Source organism: Myotis yumanensis, unplaced genomic scaffold (genome assembly GCF_028538775.1).
Source record: "Myotis yumanensis isolate MYYU_CA2020_CCGP unplaced genomic scaffold, mMyoYum1.0.hap1 SCAF_3, whole genome shotgun sequence".
NCBI lineage: Eukaryota > Metazoa > Chordata > Mammalia > Chiroptera > Vespertilionidae > Myotis > Myotis yumanensis.
This window is the reverse complement of record NW_027223754.1, coordinates 82,042,906-82,062,263: the sequence shown is the minus strand read 5'-3', so window position 1 is coordinate 82,062,263 and position 19,358 is coordinate 82,042,906. Positions and strand designations below refer to the sequence as shown.

General features: G+C 35.1%; 1 protein-coding gene across 1 annotated transcript in view; it reads left to right on the top strand.

Annotated features, from left to right (window-relative positions):
* The window catches only part of VWA8 (von Willebrand factor A domain containing 8), a 386,454-nt gene that overhangs the window by 204,672 nt on the left and 162,424 nt on the right, over positions 1-19,358 (top strand). The window contains exons 22-26 of the mRNA XM_070409005.1: positions 3,969-4,044; positions 5,933-6,068; positions 8,475-8,594; positions 11,058-11,263; positions 12,837-12,988. Coding sequence (XP_070265106.1) covers positions 3,969-4,044; positions 5,933-6,068; positions 8,475-8,594; positions 11,058-11,263; positions 12,837-12,988 — 690 coding nt within the window. The remainder of the gene's footprint in view (positions 1-3,968; positions 4,045-5,932; positions 6,069-8,474; positions 8,595-11,057; positions 11,264-12,836; positions 12,989-19,358) is intronic.

Genomic DNA, 19,358 nt, shown 5'->3' with positions numbered 1-19,358 from the left:
CTGGTATGGGCTGATGCTATCCACAGGGTGCACTAGCTCTTGGGTCTCCAGGGAGGTGCAAACTTAGCCTACTTTTTAAAATTAATTTTCATTTTATGTATTTTAGTAGCCTTTGCTTTTCTTTTCATGTATAAGACAAAAGGACCAAGAACAGGACAAAAATCACTTTTATAAATTCCCATTTGTATTTATCCTCATTTATAGTCCCTTTTGGAAGTCATCTGGTTTGTGCTTGTGGTTTTGATTTCTGGGCAGAAGTCTTTTCAGAAATCTATTTTGACAGATAGCATGATATCAGTATCCATGTGTTATAGAGCAATTTTATTTGCCTTTTTAAAGTTGGAATTCAGCTTGAATTTCCTATTATTAATCTGCTATGAAGCATTCTTAAGGTAACTAAATTTCCTTTCTACCACCAATGATATGAGTTCCTTTTCCATTTTGGTGCTGGAATGTGTTATGTTGTTGCTTATTAAATATGTGACAGCTGAAGTGAGAAATTCACTATATTGCTATATAAATCCGTGTGAACACATCATTTTCTATTCCTCACCTACCCCCTTCTGTATTGCTAGAATATCAATAGTGAATTTAAGTACGGTTAATTAAATCCTGTTCTTGGTTGTTTTTAAACTCTTAAAATTAATTTTTAGCAGAAGATAGCATAAAGTATGTCCTACAGTAAGACCTAGGAATACAGAAAATGAATATACGACTATATATTACTATATTGCATACGAATTATTTTATTCATACTAAAAGTTAATAAGCGCCAATAAATTGCCACAAGTTATTTTCACTTTCCTTAACATCACCCAAGGCTTTCTTTTAGACACATTTAAATTTGAATTTTAGTGAAGTTTAAAGAATAATAATAGATGCTTTGTAAAGTGTAGTGCTAGGATCCTCGGAAGCAGTAAATCATAGGACTAGCTCCATGAGAGCCTGGATCATGGGTTGGGAGCTTGGAATAGGGGTCAGGTATGGCAGCATGCTAGACTGCCGGGGAATTAACTAAAGAAATCAGTCACCATTTGGTCAAGTTAGAGGGAGAAGCCTTTCAAGTTAGGTGCAAATAGGGCAAGTAGTCTAGAAATTCTTAATGTCAGTAGTTATACTGCCAGCATCCCTGCTCATGCCCAAAGTTTCCTGCTACAATAATAAGTGGAATTTAACTCAGTTGGAGTCTATGACAGACATAAAAATTCTGCCTCTTAGTCCCTTGACTAGTGAACCCTAAATGTACTTCTCAACATGACTGTACTTTCTAATACACACTTATAAATGAATAAGGAGGGTTCCTTACCTCTAAAAGAATCAGCCTTAATCAAACTAAACATTTATGAAAATGGGTTCTGTAGTTCCAGATTCTCTATTTTAAAAAAGTGTTCCATGATCCAATAAATTTGAAAGTTCATATACTGTATGTTGTACTATAAGCTATGGTTGATTTTTCAACTTTTAGCATTTTTGTTCATTTCATTCATGCATTCATTTATTCAATAAATACTTATTAAATTCTTCCGGTGAGCCAGACATCCATTAGATGCTGGGGACAGGATGAGGGACAAGGTAGATCAAGGTAGAGGGTCTACATTCTTAAATCTTACCATCTGTGTAGAAAGACAGATATTAAAATAAGCAGCTACACTATAAGTTGTTAAGGGCTAAAACAGGGAGAGATCCAGGGCTCAGGAGGAATAGACAGCAAAGCTACCTAACCCGGCCTGAAAAAGGTCAGTGAGGGGATTCTCTGTAAGTACTGTCTACGTTAAGAACTTGAAGATCAATTAGAAGTTAGACAGGCCTTTCAGTCATAAGAGCAGCAATAATGATAACAGGAAATAGTTAAAGCTGACATATACTAGTAAGTGCACTTTTTACCTGCCATATGCTGTGCTAGATGCTTTCCAAGTGCCGTCAGTGAGCCTCCTAGTTGGGTGTTATTACTCAACCCAAGATCATGACAATAATTGGCAAGAACCAGAATTTAAATCCTGATTGCTCTGATTTTCAAGTCCTCTTTTCACCTCCTCTCTACTGACTCTCAAAGCAGTGGACTGATTTTGATTAACTATATTTTGCTAAAGCAAAAAAAAATTTGACTTATATATGAAGTTTGCTTTGTTTGTGATTTTCATATATTTTTTTCTAATGGAGAGACATTTTATAATTTTGATAAATTATAGTAAAATCTGGAATTTGGGTAGAAGTTTCAAAAGTATGTTTTAGCACTAAAGTCTGAAGTTCCCATTCCAAGTAGTGTCTTACACATAGTAGGTACTCAGCACAACACCATTGTAACTGTACATTTTACTTCGAATAAGTGGTAGGGTAGTTTGAAAAAACCACTTTGAAGTCTTGTAAAGAAAGGAGTTACATTTAAAAGTAATTGAATTCTCTGTATGATGTGATCAAGATGGCTGTAGGATAATTTTTTTAAGATAGAGCATACATAAAATGTGAAGATATAAAATTGATTCCCTTAAAAATGTCTGGATCTATCTATCAACTGCAGCTTATGAACACATTTTTTACAAGAATAATCATGGGTGGAGTGAACATATTTCCTCAGTGAGGAGTACATAGCATCAAGACAGCTTACTATTAATACTTCTGAATATCTAAAAGGAGGAGTCAGGAAAAGAGGAACAGTTAAATTTAAGAAAATAAAATTAATTGCTGTGATCACAGCAGATGTGTTTAAAATCCCTTGGGTCCTGGAGTGAGGTGAAGTATTCTGGCTTTTGCCTAATGATGGCAGATTGGGCCAGGCCCAGACGTAATTCATAGACTTGCTTTAATTGGCATGTCAACATTCCAGTCATCACCAAACTCACTATCAAAGTTATTTTAAAATAATATATATAATGTATATATCAGGGGTGGGCAACCTTTTTGTGAGTGTGTGCCAAAACCAACAAAATCTCTGACTCAAAATTCTTCTGCGTGCCAACCCTAATTTTTTGAGAACATGTTACGCCTACTTGATATCTCTTAAGGTGTATGTATGTGAAGAACCTTGAAGAAATAATAAAATTCATTCGAGCGACAAAAACACAGTATATGATGATGAAAAATACATTTATTTTTTAATGTATACATGTATACTGATAGTCCGACAGAAACTTTATGACTGTTTGATATTATCAGTGGGACTTTTGCTGCTGCATCACTGATGACAGATTTTACATCAGGTTTATATTTCGTGACCTTCAGAGATATGCACGAGCTACTACTTTCATCCGTCAGGCTACTCCTATTATGAAACTTAACAAAATTCATCACTGAGAACAAAGATTCACAAGCATATGTGTATGAAACAAAAACACTGGTCAGATCTAGGAAGGCAGGGAGAGTTAAGGCAGAGGCATAGAAATTGCTCTTCCCCTCTCTCGTCAATCCATGTCTATGGTCTTTAAGATAACTTGTTATGTAAAATTATTTATTTATCTAAGGTTCACCTACACTGAATTTATCTGAAAAATAAAAAAGTCGGTATTAAAAAAAAATTGTAAATGGAAGATTATAAGAGAGGGTTTCGAGTGCCAGCAAAAGTTACTGGCGTGCCATGTTTGGCACGCGTGCCAGGGGTTGCCCACCCCTGGTATATATCATACAAATATATATTTTTAATTTCTCCTCTTCACTATCAGGTGGTGATTTTGAGGAATGAAATGGTCACAAGGAAAGAGAAGTGATCAATTTTTTATCTGGAAGGAAAAAGAGAAGTGAAGAACTTGGATAATTTATAAACCTGGATTAATTTCCAAATCCTTAGAATTTATATTTACATCTACAAAATACTGTTGTTGAATAGAATTCCATCTGCTATTTTTATTTACCTGGTGAAAGACAGGATAATGAAGAAAAAGAAAATAGGAAGTGTTCTTGTGTTCTATATTTATTCATGATCAAATGTCAGTGTATTTCCTGACTAACTATAAATTGTGTTGGTTTCACTTTAGGGACACCACGGTACAAAGCCTTACTCTTCAGCCTTCTGTTAAAGATGGACTTATTGTGTATGAAGACTCACCTTTGGTTAGTAATCCAATTATATGAATATTCTCTACTGTGTGTTTGTTTTTTTTTAATGGTAGTTGTATTTCAGCCTTTGAGTAAGGGGAGTATGGAATCTCCCATAGATTCCAATATATTTCAGTTTTAACTGGAAAGCACTCATTTATGTCATGTGGGGAGTGGATGTTTAATTGTAAATTATTTGGGGAAAATAACATGGTTTCTTACTCTGTTCTCTCTCCAGAGTGAGAGATTTAGGGAATGATTGAAATCCTCTAATGATTTCTTTTCCATTCCAGAATTTAAAAAAGAAAAAAGTTTTCTGTATGTTTTTTTTTTCCTCAAATGTGTAGAGTTTGAAATTAGATAATGCTTCTGGAATGCTTTTAAAAATGATTTTAATAGGTAGGATATTAACCAAATGTTTTAGGCAACTGGAAAGAGCTATTCCTCAGCTTCTCACATAAGGCCTTAAAGAAATCCTGTCCTGCCTGGCCTACCCCTCTGAGTAGATAATGCCTTTGCATCAGTGTCACAATAAGCCATCATGAGAACCTGTGTAATCCAGACCCCAGTGACTGGAGACTTTAGGAACTCCCGTCTGAATTCTCCCAGTGTGGGCCTGACTTTCCCTGAACAGAGAAGTGAAGGCTGAGGTTGGGGGTAGAAGCTGATGAGTTATCTTCTTTTTAAATTCAGTTTAATTTTACCCTGATATTAAAAAGAAAAGTATCAGTTTTTTAAGAATGTGGAATAAAATATCTGTGGTAGAAGAAATCACTTACTTCACAATCTGTATTTCCTTATATTTATTTGCCAAAACTATGTAATGAGAAAAATTTTTGATTTGGCCCATTTTATGTTATGAGATATTTCTTATTATTTAAAAATGTAATCTTTGGGTTTACAATTAAATTTATTGAGTGTCTCTTCCTATCCATTCTCTAAAAATGTTTTAAAGAGTTTTCATAGCTTCTACCTTTCTTTTCATAATGTTACCATTCAGTCAATCACCTAAGACCTACGAGTTTTTCTTATTTTTTTCCTTTCTCCTCTCCCCATCTAATCAGTTGCCAAGACTATAGATTATACCTCTGAAAAACTCTTGAGATCATCTAATGCTTTTTATTTCCATTTTCCCCACGTTCTCTCTAAAATCAGGTGCCAAATCATTTTTGGAGCAAGTAATTATGCTAATCCCCCTTTGGTCGATTCTGCCTATTGCTGACTGATTAAATGTCCTAAAGTATAGCTCCCAGCTCCATTCCGATATTTTCTGAACTCATATATCTTAGTTACATCCCTTTACTTAGTGAGGAAAAGTACATGTTTTTTTGTAGTAGAGACCTGATCTACCCTTTCAGACCCTATTCTCTTTTCTTACATTTAATCTCTGCTTCAGACAAGATAGACTATTCTTATTCACTCTTCCCTCAGGATACTTCAGGATTTCTTGAGTTTGACCATTGATACCCTTTATCTTGAATACCCACCTCTTCACATTCCATTCTGATCTGTAAAAATTGTATACAGAGCCATAACAAATGCAATGTTCTGAAATCCACCATTTGTTGTAATGTCTCACTCCACCCCCATGACACTTTAATTTCTCATTTGTCATACTTGTTTTAAATCTCCCCTAGTCTGGTGTGTAATATGTTGTGGACATCACCAACATAGGAATAATTATACTGCTAAAGGGAAATAAATTACTGTAGAGCTAGCAGTTTAGTAACTATGAGAAGCTTTTTGTGGAGATCCATAAATTTTGTTTCCAGCTCTGCTACAAACTTTCTTTGTGACTGTATATGCATAACTTAACCAGCTATTATATATCCCAAGCACTGAATGATGAAATTTTCAATGTTTGCTTTCATTTTTGTTTATGGTAAATGTTCTGTCTTCAAAGGTTAAAGCAGTAAAGTTGGGTCATGTTCTGGTAGTAGATGAGGCTGACAAGGCCCCAACAAATGTCACCTGTATTTTAAAAACTCTAGTAGAAAATGGAGAAATGATTCTAGCAGATGGAAGACGCATCGTTGCAAGTGAGTATAAAAAAGCAACTCTTCCGTCAGTATATGCAACTTTTACTCGCTGGTATCCAATCACACCCTTAGCTTGCCCCTTATCTCCAAGTAACAAGCTAAGTTCAAATTGTCTTTACTGACAGTCATTTACAAAAATCAAATGTCTGAACTTAGCTTTCTCAGTTTCATTTCTTATAGTCAGAGTGTATCTTTGAAAATTTCAATAGTAGTTTTAGGACAGGTCAACTTCAAATTTTTCTACTCTGAAATTACCAATATATAATCCTTACTATATTCATCTCTCAATTACTATGTGATACATTTTCTTTTACTGTTACTTGGAATTTTTGAAAGCTCTAGCATGTTTCTATTACACTATTAAAATTAATGTCGTTATTACCTTAATATAATTATAAAAATTTCTGGGTATTTTATTTTATATATATTTATCACATTTGTGTTTGAATAGATGTGTGTGTATACACAGGTATATTATAGACACATACACACATGCCACAGGAAGAAGTTATCCTCTGTTTTAGATGATCTTCTTCCTTTTATTTACTTATTTTATTCCTGTTGTTAGAGGAAATGTAGGTAGATGAATCTAATCAGTCTGTTTAACCTACAAAGAAAAGTTAAGTTTGTCTAATGCAATGTGAGAACATTTTCTAGTTTATAATTTAAAAATTTTGTATCATGAAAAGACTTCACAATCTATAACTAGCCATTGAAAATATATAACCAATAGCAGAGTAACCAAACAAGTTGCGACTGAAAACTAAAATTTTCAGTATTCACAGAGAACATATTAAAAATAAAAAAACAACCTTATTAAAAATGTACAAGTGCATCACCAGAGATGTTCTTCTTGGGCATTGTCATTACAAAATTTCTGTGTCTGAGCCCGGGAAACTCAGCACTAATAAAAGCATTCTAACATTTCAGTTTCACAATGAATTTATGGGGAAAATGAGAATTTGAATCAGACAGCCTGAATATTATCTCCAAGAAAGATTATTCAGACTCTCAGGATTAGAATTCTGCCTGCCCTTTTTAGAGGCATTATGAGGACAGTGACATGGAAAGCAAGAAAGAATTGCTGAAACAAATTGTAGTTTAAGAGTGATATTATATCCTGGTAACCCTTTTTCTCATACATTTTTTTAAAGATAGTCTAGAAGTAAAGGGGTCATCATACTTTTTAAACTCAGGTTTGATTGTAAACAATATTTTATTTTATTATTATTATTATTATTAGTTTTAATCTTTCTTCCCCTTTTTCCACCATTGACACCTTCTAGCCCCCTAACAACCCCCCTCCCCAAGCCTTCCTTCTGAGATTCGACAGATTGTTCCTATTTGTAAACAATGTTTTATTTTTTTTAATTTCTTTATTTATTAAGGTATTACATATGTGTCCTTATCCCTCCATTGTGTAAACAATGTTTTAAACACAAGAGCCCCTGAAACTCCTTTGAACATGATTTCATAAAGCATCACTTCTAGAGCTGTTTTTTATTTTCTTTGCTTTTTTAAATTTTTCATTTTTTATCATTTTTTATTTTAATTAATAATTAAATTTTACCTGTGACCACATACCTTATTGTTTGCCACTACTAAAATTAATGGAGATCAAACATTAAAACTATTAAGACTATATGGTACATTGAAAGGTTAGTTTTTGGTATCATAAAAAAGTGCAAGTTCAGGTTTTAATAGACTCAAATGAAACTGCAGGTGCTTCACAACTATCAATTTAATGATAGTATTCAAGTCCCTTAATACCTTAAACATTTGCACACAAAAAGCTCCAGTCAACCTAAGATTAATTATTTTGAGAACTATGGTAGAATTTTTTCATTGGAAATAAATCAGCATTGCACAAATGAGTTGACTGTGTTCAAGACCATTTTTCTCTTTGGCTAAGTTTCAGAGTGAATAGTTTGAATAGGAATCACTCCTTAGCTGCATAATGGCACGTTCTCTGCAATGTGATGCAGCTGCTGATTTGATAAAAACTAAAGGAAGTTTGGATTGTCCTTGAGTGTGCTTTGGATTATTCCTTGTTATTGGTTCTTATTTTCATTTTTTAAGGAATAACAGCATCTCAAGCCAAACTAAAATACCATAAGACAACATTTGGACAAATTTGCTTTTTTAATAAATAAATGTACATTGAATAACATAAAAATGCAAGTTCCTGTATAATTAGTATATGATTTATCCGTATTCTGTTCTTAAGCAAACTTTCTCAAGAAAGTTTTTTTCTGTAAACAAGTCATTATTAACCATATTTCTTAGTGTTTTTTAAAATATAATTGAACAGTATGACAACTTGTTATATTATTTAAAGGCTATAACTTGATATTCTTAAGAATTATTAAATGTCAATAAAGAGTAAATAGAAATTTTGTTTTTCAGATTCTGCTAATGTCAATGGAAGAGAAAATGTTATAGTGATTCATCCTGATTTTAGGATGATTGTTCTGGCCAACAGACCTGGATTTCCTTTCCTGGGCAATGATTTCTTCGGTACTTTAGGTAAAAGTAATAAATGATAATAACAAAAACAGTAGCAATAGCAATAATATCGCTGTCTTAGTAACACCTTTTACGGCTATCAGTGAATGCTTCGAAGTGCAGTGTCACCATCCCAACCTCCTGGGAGAGAACTTGTTATCCCGATTTTAGAGAAGAAGATCTGATATTCGGAGAGGTTAACTACTTTTCCAGGAGCACTTAGATAATGGCTGTTAAAGCTTGGCTCTGATTCCAGAGCTCATTTCTTAAACAGTTACACTATACTTTGTTGTTTAGGGCCTCTTAGAAGTAAAATACAAAGTAAGGAATGGTTTTTAGTGTTTGGTTTTTGTTACATCCCCATAACTATGAAAAGGTTGGAAGCCAGCTCAGAAGACTGATTGGAGAGGCCCTTGGCTAACCTTAACCACCAGGAGCCTTTAAGAAGGACATATCTTTCTATGGCACGTAGGTAATTCTGGATACTGGTAATTCTCATACTCAACATGAGCAGGCTCAGTGTCCTAGGAGGAATTTTGATCTAGTAATTCCACATCAAGGAATTCATCTAAGGGAGTTACCCATGCAATGATGCAAGTACAAAGATAGGCAGTATAGCATTTTTTGATAGTAGCAAAAAATTGGAAACAATCCAAATGGGACTAGATAAAGAAATTCTATTATATCCACACAATAGAATACTATGCAGCTATCTTAAAAAAAGAATGGGGTAAGTTTACCCATACTGATTAAAATATAATTCCCAAAATAGTACAGTAAATCAGAACAGTGGGTATATTAGTCTACCATTTGAATTAGTAAAAAAAACAAAAGGCAAGAGGGATATGTGTACAAGATTAAACTTGTAATGTGTAGAATTTCTTTAGAAGAGCACAGAGCATGACTCCCAAATCCTCTTCTCTCTCTGACCTCATTTTTTATTCGGCTCTCTTCATCACTCATTCTATTCCAACCGTTCTCCTTTGCCGCCTCTTCTACGAACATACCAGGTTGTGCTTGCTGTAGGGTCTGTATTAGCTGCAAGCTCTCCTAGAGTGCTTTTATCTTCAATACTTGCATTTGCAGACATAAGGCCCTGCCTGCCTGACTGCCCCACCATCACCATTTCTGATGTCCTACCCTCTGCTTTTCTTTTTCATTGAAACATTGAGTTTCTAACATTTATTCTTATTTTTTATTGTCACCCTGTGCCAGAATGAACACTCTATGAGGACAGGGGTTTTGCGTTTTTGACCATTGAAGCATGTAAAGTACCTAGAATAGTACTTGGCACATGGAAGACACTTAATAATTACTTGATGAATGAATTAATAAGGGGTATTATAGTTTTATATTAGCATTACATTTGATCATAAGCAAAAAAAGGCAAAAGCTGTTCTTCACATTTATATTTAATGGATTTAGTCTATGACATACAAGGTTAGGATGATTATTCTGTCCAACAGATCTGGATTTCCTTTCTTAGGCAGTGATTTCTTCGGTACTTGCATTTTATTCCATTGCTGTTATAAATATGTAATAATGATAAAATGATGATTCGAATGGTTTCTAAGTCAAAGTAAGATCTAGATGTCCTTTCTTTCTAAAATGAACATCTTAAATAATGCAAATTTATTTACTTTAACTCCCTTTTGTTCCTCATCTCCTGGATTATGAATCAGTAGAATTATATGAACTTTGAATATAAGAAAGTCATCTTTTTTGAGCATAGATTATACTTTTCTAGTATATTCTCAGTTGTCTAAATTACAGAAGAAATATTTTGTGTTTCCACATTCCTTTTTCTTGATTCTAATTTAGACGTCGCTGCAGGTTTGCTTTTCCAAAACTGACTTCTAACTTATATTCTAGCAATCTGCGCAAGGTATAAATTATTTAAAGTGATGATGCTGATTCCCCCTTTTTTAGTATACATAAAGCATGCATATGAGATAGATGTATATAATTTCTCAAGATATTTAATGTGTTAAAGTTAAAAATGCAGTCTCAGAACAATATGAAGATTATTTCCAAATTAAATGGAAAAGGACTAGATCACCAAAACTATATATGCTTGTATGTGTGCGTTTAAGAAAAACCTGAAAGAATAATTTCACTGAACTGTTAACACAGGTTCCTGTGGGGGAGCAAGTGGGATGGCAGAAACACATGAGAGGTTCTCTTTTGTGCTCTTTATATTTGAGTATCTCCCAATGAGATTGTATCCAAGTGTTATTTAGTTTTTTAATAGAAGCAAATCTATGCAGAATAAACCACGCATCACTCAATTTCCTTTTCTTTAACTGTGGTCATTTGCTGTCTTCTCCACATCATCCTATTGTGGAGGGGCTTTCTGTGCAGTTTTACACATTTAAAAGTTTGCTTTTGTGACCAACCGGTGGCTCTTTAAACAACCATTGCATATTTCCTGTGGCAGTATAATGGGTTCGTTGCATGCTGAATGTGAATTTTTTTCTCGTATAGGTGATATTTTTAGCTGCCATGCAGTTGATAATCCCAAGCCCCACTCGGAGCTTGAGATGCTCAGGCAATATGGACCAAATGTGCCAGAGCCCGTCCTTCAGAAGCTCGTGGCTGCCTTTGGAGAGCTGAGGAGTTTAGCTGACCAGGGGATTATTAGCTACCCTTATTCTACCAGAGAAGTTGTCAACATAGTCAAGCACTTACAGGTATGGCAAACACTTGTGCATAAAGGTTTAAAATAGGCCATCAGTCTTTTTTTAGACACCTTAATTTATACCAAATCTTTCAATTTCTGTAAATATTATACTGATTCAGGTGATATAAGTGTTTGTAATCTAGATTTAAATCTGGAAGACCATGGACATTTTATGTTCAGCCTTTGAATTAAGTTTGGCGAAGTTCTTTGTCATGGCCATTACCAATAAGCCATGAAATCTGGTTGGGGGGCAGGGGAGTGAAACAAGAGAGTGAGACAGCAGGGAAACTTTATTACTATTTGACTTTATACAACAAGCACATAGTATCTGAGTGAAAATAGAAGACGGGTATAGAAAACAAACTAGGGACCAACAGTATTATTAATTATATATCTGTAAATACTGCAAGACAGTTTTATAAGATAGAGTAAATGAACAGGAGAATGAAATTCCTTGTAGCCATGTGGAATGTGTAGTCTACCTACCTTGGTAAAGAAAACAAAAAACCTATGTAAATTATATTTATAACAAATAATTGTTAGATCTCATTATTAGATATAATGTTTATAAGTCTAGTTATTTTAAATTCAGCAATTGATGTTTGCTTAGAAATTAGGTAGCTTGTAAGTATGCACTGAGTTGAATTAACTGTACACATAACAATAAGACTACATTGTAATTCATAAGGTATTTGTTAAAATTTTGCTTTGTACTGTTTAAAAAACTAGGTATTGTTGTACTCATGTAATCATATTCTTCTATTCAGACTCATTTAAGGTAATGAGTTGGAAAAATGCTCAATAAAAATTTAATAATTATGAAATAAGAAGAAAATGAACTTTAAGCTAACAATTACAACCTCATGACTCTTGATCTTTGCCCCATCCCCAACCCTCCAAGGAAAACCAGCAAAGGAATATAGAAAGCTTTATTCTGATTGTAAAACCACGGTAAGCCCAGCGCAGATCTCAGTGTGTGAGAAAGACAGAGCCAGTGAAGAACCCAGAGGACACTGTAGTGTGTATTTACACGAGTGGGAACTTGTTTCTTTCCCTCTGCTACACCTCATTTCTCTGTGCTCTGTACTTGATGTTCTCTCTGTCTTTTCATGTTCTGTTATCATATTTTCATGTCTTCATAGACCTTTGACTTTTCTAAATACTTCTGTATAGATATTCAATGCTCTGCTCTGTTTAAACAGTATTTTTTTATTTGTTCAATCTGGTATTCATTTTAAAGTCAGGAGATTTCAGAAAGCAGTGGAAGGCACTGAAACCAGCATCTAACATGGTTTAACATTTGACAGAAGGAACTGGGCCCCTCAAATTCTAATATTTATTTAAAAAGGAAAATTCCGGAGCTCCAGTTGCGCAATCTGTTAGCGTGCGGTACTTATAAAAAGGAAAATTCCAAGTCATCAGAGCAAAATTAATAGAGAAAATGCACATATTCCTCCTATCTGATTATGAGACCAGGCTGTTAATGTCTGCTAAAGTTCATTGTATCATTATTGTTCTATCAGTTTTGTACTTATATTGTGTATTTATCATATATATAATAAGGTGTGTGTTTTTTAATGCAGAAATTTCCCACCGAAGGTCTCTCCAGTGTGGTTAGGAACGTGTTTGACTTCGATTCCTACAACACCGACATGAGGGAGATTTTAATTAACACTTTGCACAAGTACGGGATACCTATTGGAGCAAAACCTACCAGTGTGCAGCTGGCGAAGGAGTAAGGCAAACTCACTACTGATAAAATGCTGTTGAGTGTTACTGTTCTAATTCTCTGAATAATGCTGATAATTCTGAATCTACTTTATACTCCACTAAACTAAGTTGGTGTAGAAATTACTTTCCACAAGTAAACTTTTCAAATATATGTTGCTATTTGCTGGCTGGTTTTCAGTTAAATAGCATTATTTAGAAGCCTGTAAATTGAGAATTTCAATTTTGAATGTTCTAAGAGTAGATGTAATATAATCAAATAAAGGGAAATATTTGTTTCTTTAAGTCTCTGTCTTTTTGTGAATTACTATGACTCTCACTATTTCTTAACCAAGTGCAAAATCATTGTACAAATGTGAAAACAACGTAAACGGATAATATGTATTTAGCTAAGATGTTCTTATTTGTGTTACCATATATTTTTATGTTATGATAGTTTCTAAATTTATAATTATATTAACTTAAGAGATGTTTGGTTACTTTTTTTATCGTGACAGATGAAAGGTAGTGAAAATAAGTGGGTTTGCTTCATGTGGGCCAGTTGCCTGACTTTTATTTTGTAATTACAGGCTACCTACTTAACCTTACCAAAGAATCTTGCAAATATTGTTGACCAGAAAGATAGTTGACAGAATTTATTAGTAGAGTAGTTAAATCCATGCAAAGTCATTAGAAAACAATTTTTAAAATGCATAACTTACTAACTTATGATAAAGATTCCAATACTTTGTCTATAAAAATAATTAGCATAAATTCCTAAGACACAATAATTACTTTAACATTATTTAACTTTAGTTTCATATAAGAAGCACTCTACTTTCCTTAAAAAAAAAAGTTTTAAATATTATAGTCCAGCTATATTTATGTGTTTATGTATACACCCACATAAATACATATGTATCCTAAATATATACATGATCCTCATTTATTCTTTGAAGTTATAAAAACTTATCAGAATATATGCCAATAAAAATACATCATTAAAGCTTTAACAATTTCTTCAAAAATTTCTTAAAGAGAAACAAATATTTCCCTTTTGTGATAAAGGCTCAAAATAGAGTTATGTTAGAAATTATCAGTGAATTGGTTTATATTATTAATGAGTGAGTAAATTTTTTTTAAAAAGTGATTTTGTTGCTGGTAGAATTGGGGTCATTTTATGGAGTTGTGAGAAAACCATTTTGGAGGACCCGTGCATGGGAGGTTGAGGTGTTGTGGTAGGATTTACTGGGGTTGAAATGGATGGCTCCCCCAGGTTCCCCAGGTCTCATCTCCCCCATTCCCATTGTGGAAAAACTCCAGCCTTGTCTTCATCAGGCCCAGAAATCCTGTACGATGCCAAGGCTTAGTCCAGTTTAGTCTCTGTCCCCATCTGGCTACCTTAGTTTGTTCCTGGCTATGTTGCTGTACCCAGGCTCAGAGTCTACACTTGGAGTCCTTGAGGCTTCCAGGCCTAAGGCAGCTGCTAGGCCCACATGGCTGCTATGGAAAGAGAATGTGCGAGCACACTGGGCGAGCATGTGTTACCAGATGTGTGTGGGGGGGGGGGGGGGGGGGGCGGGGGGGGGGGGCGGAGAAGCTGCTTTGTTAAGTTTGGATTATATTATCTAGGGCTTGGGAAGGACTGAGTGCCCTTTCAAAATAACCAATCAATTTCCCAATTTTTCCCCAGGCTTCTGATGGGTCTTCCCCCTAACCAATCCATTTCCTGGATCTTCTGGGGTTCTGTGTCTCTTACCCAATCTGATTCTTGCCCCTGGCTGTGCTCTGCCCCTTGTAGTTGCCATCTTAGTTTCTACTGGGCATGCTTCATAATAGAAGGATTTTCCCCTTTGCTATCTTGGCTTCTACTCTACGTGCACCCAGCAGAGGAATTTCCTCTCCTCCTTCTCCCAATAATCCTGATAATCTGGTACCAGGCCGGCAGTTCCCTGGAGAGACTCTTCTTGCCTGTTAGGAGATTGCCTGGGGTTTGCCCAAGGATTAAGTCCCAAGGGTAGAGGATGCGATGGTCTCCTGGAGTGGGTGAATGAACCTGTGAATGCTATAGCTTCTCAGTGAAGCATGCCCAATATTTGTTTCAGCTCCCTAGTTTATTATGCTTAATGTCTGATTCCCTTTGCTCCCTTCCTTTATTAATATCTAGCTACCTACACTAACAATTTGGTGTCAGAGCTAATACGTAAAGCTTTCTGTAAAATACTATTTTACTAATTGATTAGCAGTGTTTGTGGGCATTTTGGAACTAGTTTGGTAATTTAATGGGTATGGTCTATCTTCTGTATTAGAAAGTTCAAGAAATTGTCATCAATATGCAAATTTCTATTACGCTCATGTTTTTTTAGCTTTTTAAATAAACTAAATCTTTATTTTCAATTGGAAATAGGATGGTTTTTATTACCATTAACAAATTTATATAATTAGAGTTCTAGGTTCTTGGAAACTAGGCTTATGATTTAAAAATAACTGTTTTTATACTCATACAATTTGAAATAAAAATACATATTAGTTGGTAAGCGCAATCAAAATAAAATTGTTGATAATTTTCTAAGGAAGACAGGTAAAATAATTTAACTTATTTATTACTGACCTTATTTCTAAAGTGAAAAATTCTTGCCATGGCACATTAATTACGACTCTAGTACTTATGAGTGGAAGCAAAATACTTGGGTACATTGAGCCTGGAAATAAGATGGTCACACTTGTGCCTAAGATGGGGATGGAAACAACGAGTTGTCCACCCACTGCATATAGCTAAAAATAGAGTTATTGCAGATGTGGAAGATGAGGGAATTTTTCCCTTGGGGTGGAGATAATAGTAGACTACAATTTATACATTCAAAACATATTTTCCTCATCTGTGAATTGCAGTGTCTTGGGCAGCTCAAAAGTAGTGATGTCATATCATTGCCCTTTAGTGAAATCTACAGTTTCTATGTGTGTATTTCTATCAAATTATCAGCCTTTTACTTTAAGGGTGGCATGGTAAAGTGAACAAACCAATGGCCTGGGAATTCAGTAGATAGTTGTACATTCAGCCTGCATGTCGAGGTCAGGGAGAAACAGATTTTAACATATTGGTAAAAAGAGGGCATTTTATTATAGACTATAGGCCTGGTACATGAATGTTGTGCACTCAGGGGTCCCTCAGCCCGGTCTGCACCCTCTCGCAGTCTGGGAGCCCTCGGGGGATGTCCGACTGCCAGCTTAGGCCCGCTCCCCTCCAGGCCTAAGCCGTCAGTTGGACATCCTTAGCGCTGCTGCAGAGGCGGGAGAGGCTCCCGCCACCTCCACTGTGTTCGCCAGCTGTGAGCCCGGCTTCTGGCTGAGCAGTGCTCCCAATGTGGGACCACACTGACCACCAAGGGGCAGCTCCTGCATTGAGCATCTGCCCCCTGGTGGTTAGTGCATGTCATTGCTACCAGTCATTCCTGGTCGTTCCCCCTTTAGGGTCAATTTGCATATTACCCTTTTATTTTATAGGATAACATAACTATGTAATTTATCACTTTAGGACATTTTTGAAAATGGTAAGGGGTCCTATTAATAATTGTGTAAAAAGAGATATAAAATAAGACTACCCTAGTGAGGCCAGAATACATAGTCATCTTCATAAGATCAATAAAGTTCCTTCCTATTCTAACATCCTTTGCATTTTTAATGTAATCTTAATTTTTGGTAATTTTGCCCTCGCCAGTTTGGCTCAGAGAATAGAGCATTGGCCTGTGGACCAAATGATCCTGGGTTCAATTCCAGTCAAGGGCATGTACTTTGGTTGCAGGCTCCTCCATGCCTGGGCCCTGGTCAGGGCTCCTGCAGGAGGCAACCAATCAATGCATTTTTTCTCATGTTAATGTTTCCCTCTGTCTTTTCCTCTCTCTTCCACTCTCGCTAAAAATAAATGGAAAAATATCCTCTGGTAAGAATTAACATAAGTAAACAAACAAATATATATTCTTTTGCCCTGAATAAAAATATTTTTGCCGAAAGCTATTATTTTCTTGTACTGTAATCCAACTACAGAGCTTACTGAATGGGAGCAAACTTTCCTAGAGTCCAGAATAAAATGGATATGGATAGAAAAATAATTTTTCTCTCACTACATATAACTAAAAAGAGATATAAAGCAAATGTAGAAGAGGGAAGTTTTCACATGGGGAGATGATACCAGACCACTGTTTGTAAAATCTTCTACAGCACCTTCTTCCTGAGCTGAAATCAGAATATACTTTGGCTGTTTGGTTAATGATCTTTAGTCAAATTCCCAAAAGAGAGATGCTGTCATTTTCCCTTTTGTCCTCCTAAATAGTGCAGTGATGATACATATTTCATAGTCTCTGTGCATTTTTAAAAGGCCCCAAGTGATATTCTGAGGTGAATATTACTTATCTTCTTTACGAAACCTTTGCTAAACCTGGTACTTTGGGCCATGTCTGACTGGGTGATTATTTTACCTTGGAGGACTGCACCAAAATGCAGCTCTTTTCCTGATCTATAATATATTCCCACATCTTAGTACCGTGGCCAGATTTGGCTACGTACACCCCCACATTGCATTTGCCTTGTCCCACGGTACTTCTTGAGGGTTTTATTATTATTATTATTATTATTATTATTCCCTTTTAAGTTTCTAATACATGGGAAAGATATGCCAAAGAGATGGTGAACATAACCAAATGAGATTCACTGGAAAAAAATTTAGGTAGAGATAGGAAGATTCAGGTTAAAATCTGAGCTCTTAAAAATTAATCTGAGCTCTTTAGTTTCAAATGTCATTTGTGGGGGGAAAAACACACACACACACATAATTAGGTCCAAGTACCAACCAAAAGCATATAGATGACATACTCCAGTATAAATAGACATAAATTTCAAATCAAAGTTTGTTTTTCCTTCAAATGAACTTTTATTTCTGAATTATCTTTTATTTGAGAAAAACATACTGCTAGCACATTAACTCTTCCAAATTTAAAAGTGTTTTCAAAGTAATTTATGAACTCTCACATGTTAGGGAAAACATTTGTTTTAAAGGAAGAAAATCCTTTTCAGCCTCAATTTTTAAATGATTTATATAATATTTTATCTTAAATTTACATGCCACCCTCAACCTGACAGTTCTTAAGAAGAGAGAATTGTCATTTCATAAATTTAAGATGGAATATACTCTACCTCTAAGTATATTAATAAGTCAAACATACAGAGAATTTATCTCTACCTTCTAAAGTTATGCATTTTTCTCACCCTGTCTTCCTTGGGAGGCACTCATGTCTATAAAATATTTATTTATTTATTGCATTTTTTTCTTTTATTTTTCCCCATCACCATTTATCACCCTTACACCCTTTTCCACCTCCACCCATTCCTCTGTGCCCCCTAACCCCGCAATCACCACACTGTTGTCTGTGACCTCTTTCTTTTTTGCCCAGTCCCTCCACCCTGCCCACCACCACCACCATCAGAGCTGTCTGTCTGCTCTCTATACTTAAGTGATCATCCTTCTTATTCCATATTCTTTGTCCTCAACTCATTATTTTTAATGCTGCTTTGTTTATTCTTTTTTAAAAATTTATCTTTATTGTTGAAAGTATTACAGTTGTCCCCTTTGTTTCCATTGACAACCCCCCTCCCCACACCATTCCCCCAGGCCTTCACCACACTATCGTCTGTGTCCATGGGTTATGCATATAAGTTATTTGGTTAATCTCTTACCCCCATCCTCTCCCATCCTTCCATCCTCCCACCCTCTCCCCCCCCCCCCCCCCAACTTTCCCTCTGAATTCCTCAATCAGTTTTGTTTACTCTTAGGCCAGTTTCATATTTTCCCCCAAAGCATTTATTGCCTATTTGTCACTGGAAAACTATATATAATCTACCAATCATTTGTTTGTATCAGAGTAGAATAAAAAATTTGAGGAAATTAAAAAGTTTTAACATGTAGTATTTCTTTGTGATGCATATGTACTAAGGGAAGAATGAATTTCCGTTTATATTTAAATTAACAAAAAGAAAATTAAAACACCTATAACTCCACTATCTGAAGATAATCGTTTTTAAACTCTTCCAGAAGATCTTATCTTGTGGTTCTATGTGTTATTTCATACACTGAGAAATATTTCTTTTGAGTTTTTTCTTTTTTTGCACAGCTTTTCTTCTTAATGGAAGATACCTGTCCCTAAAGGGGGGTCATTTTTAAAAAATATATTTTTAATTGATTTCAGAGAAGAAGGGAGAAGGAGAGATAGAAACATCAATAATGAGAGAGAATCATTGATCAGCTGCCTCCTGCATGGCCCACACGGTGCCCTGACTAGAATTGAACCGTAAATTCCTGGTTCATAGGTCAACACTCAATCACTGAGCCACGCCAGCCTGATGAA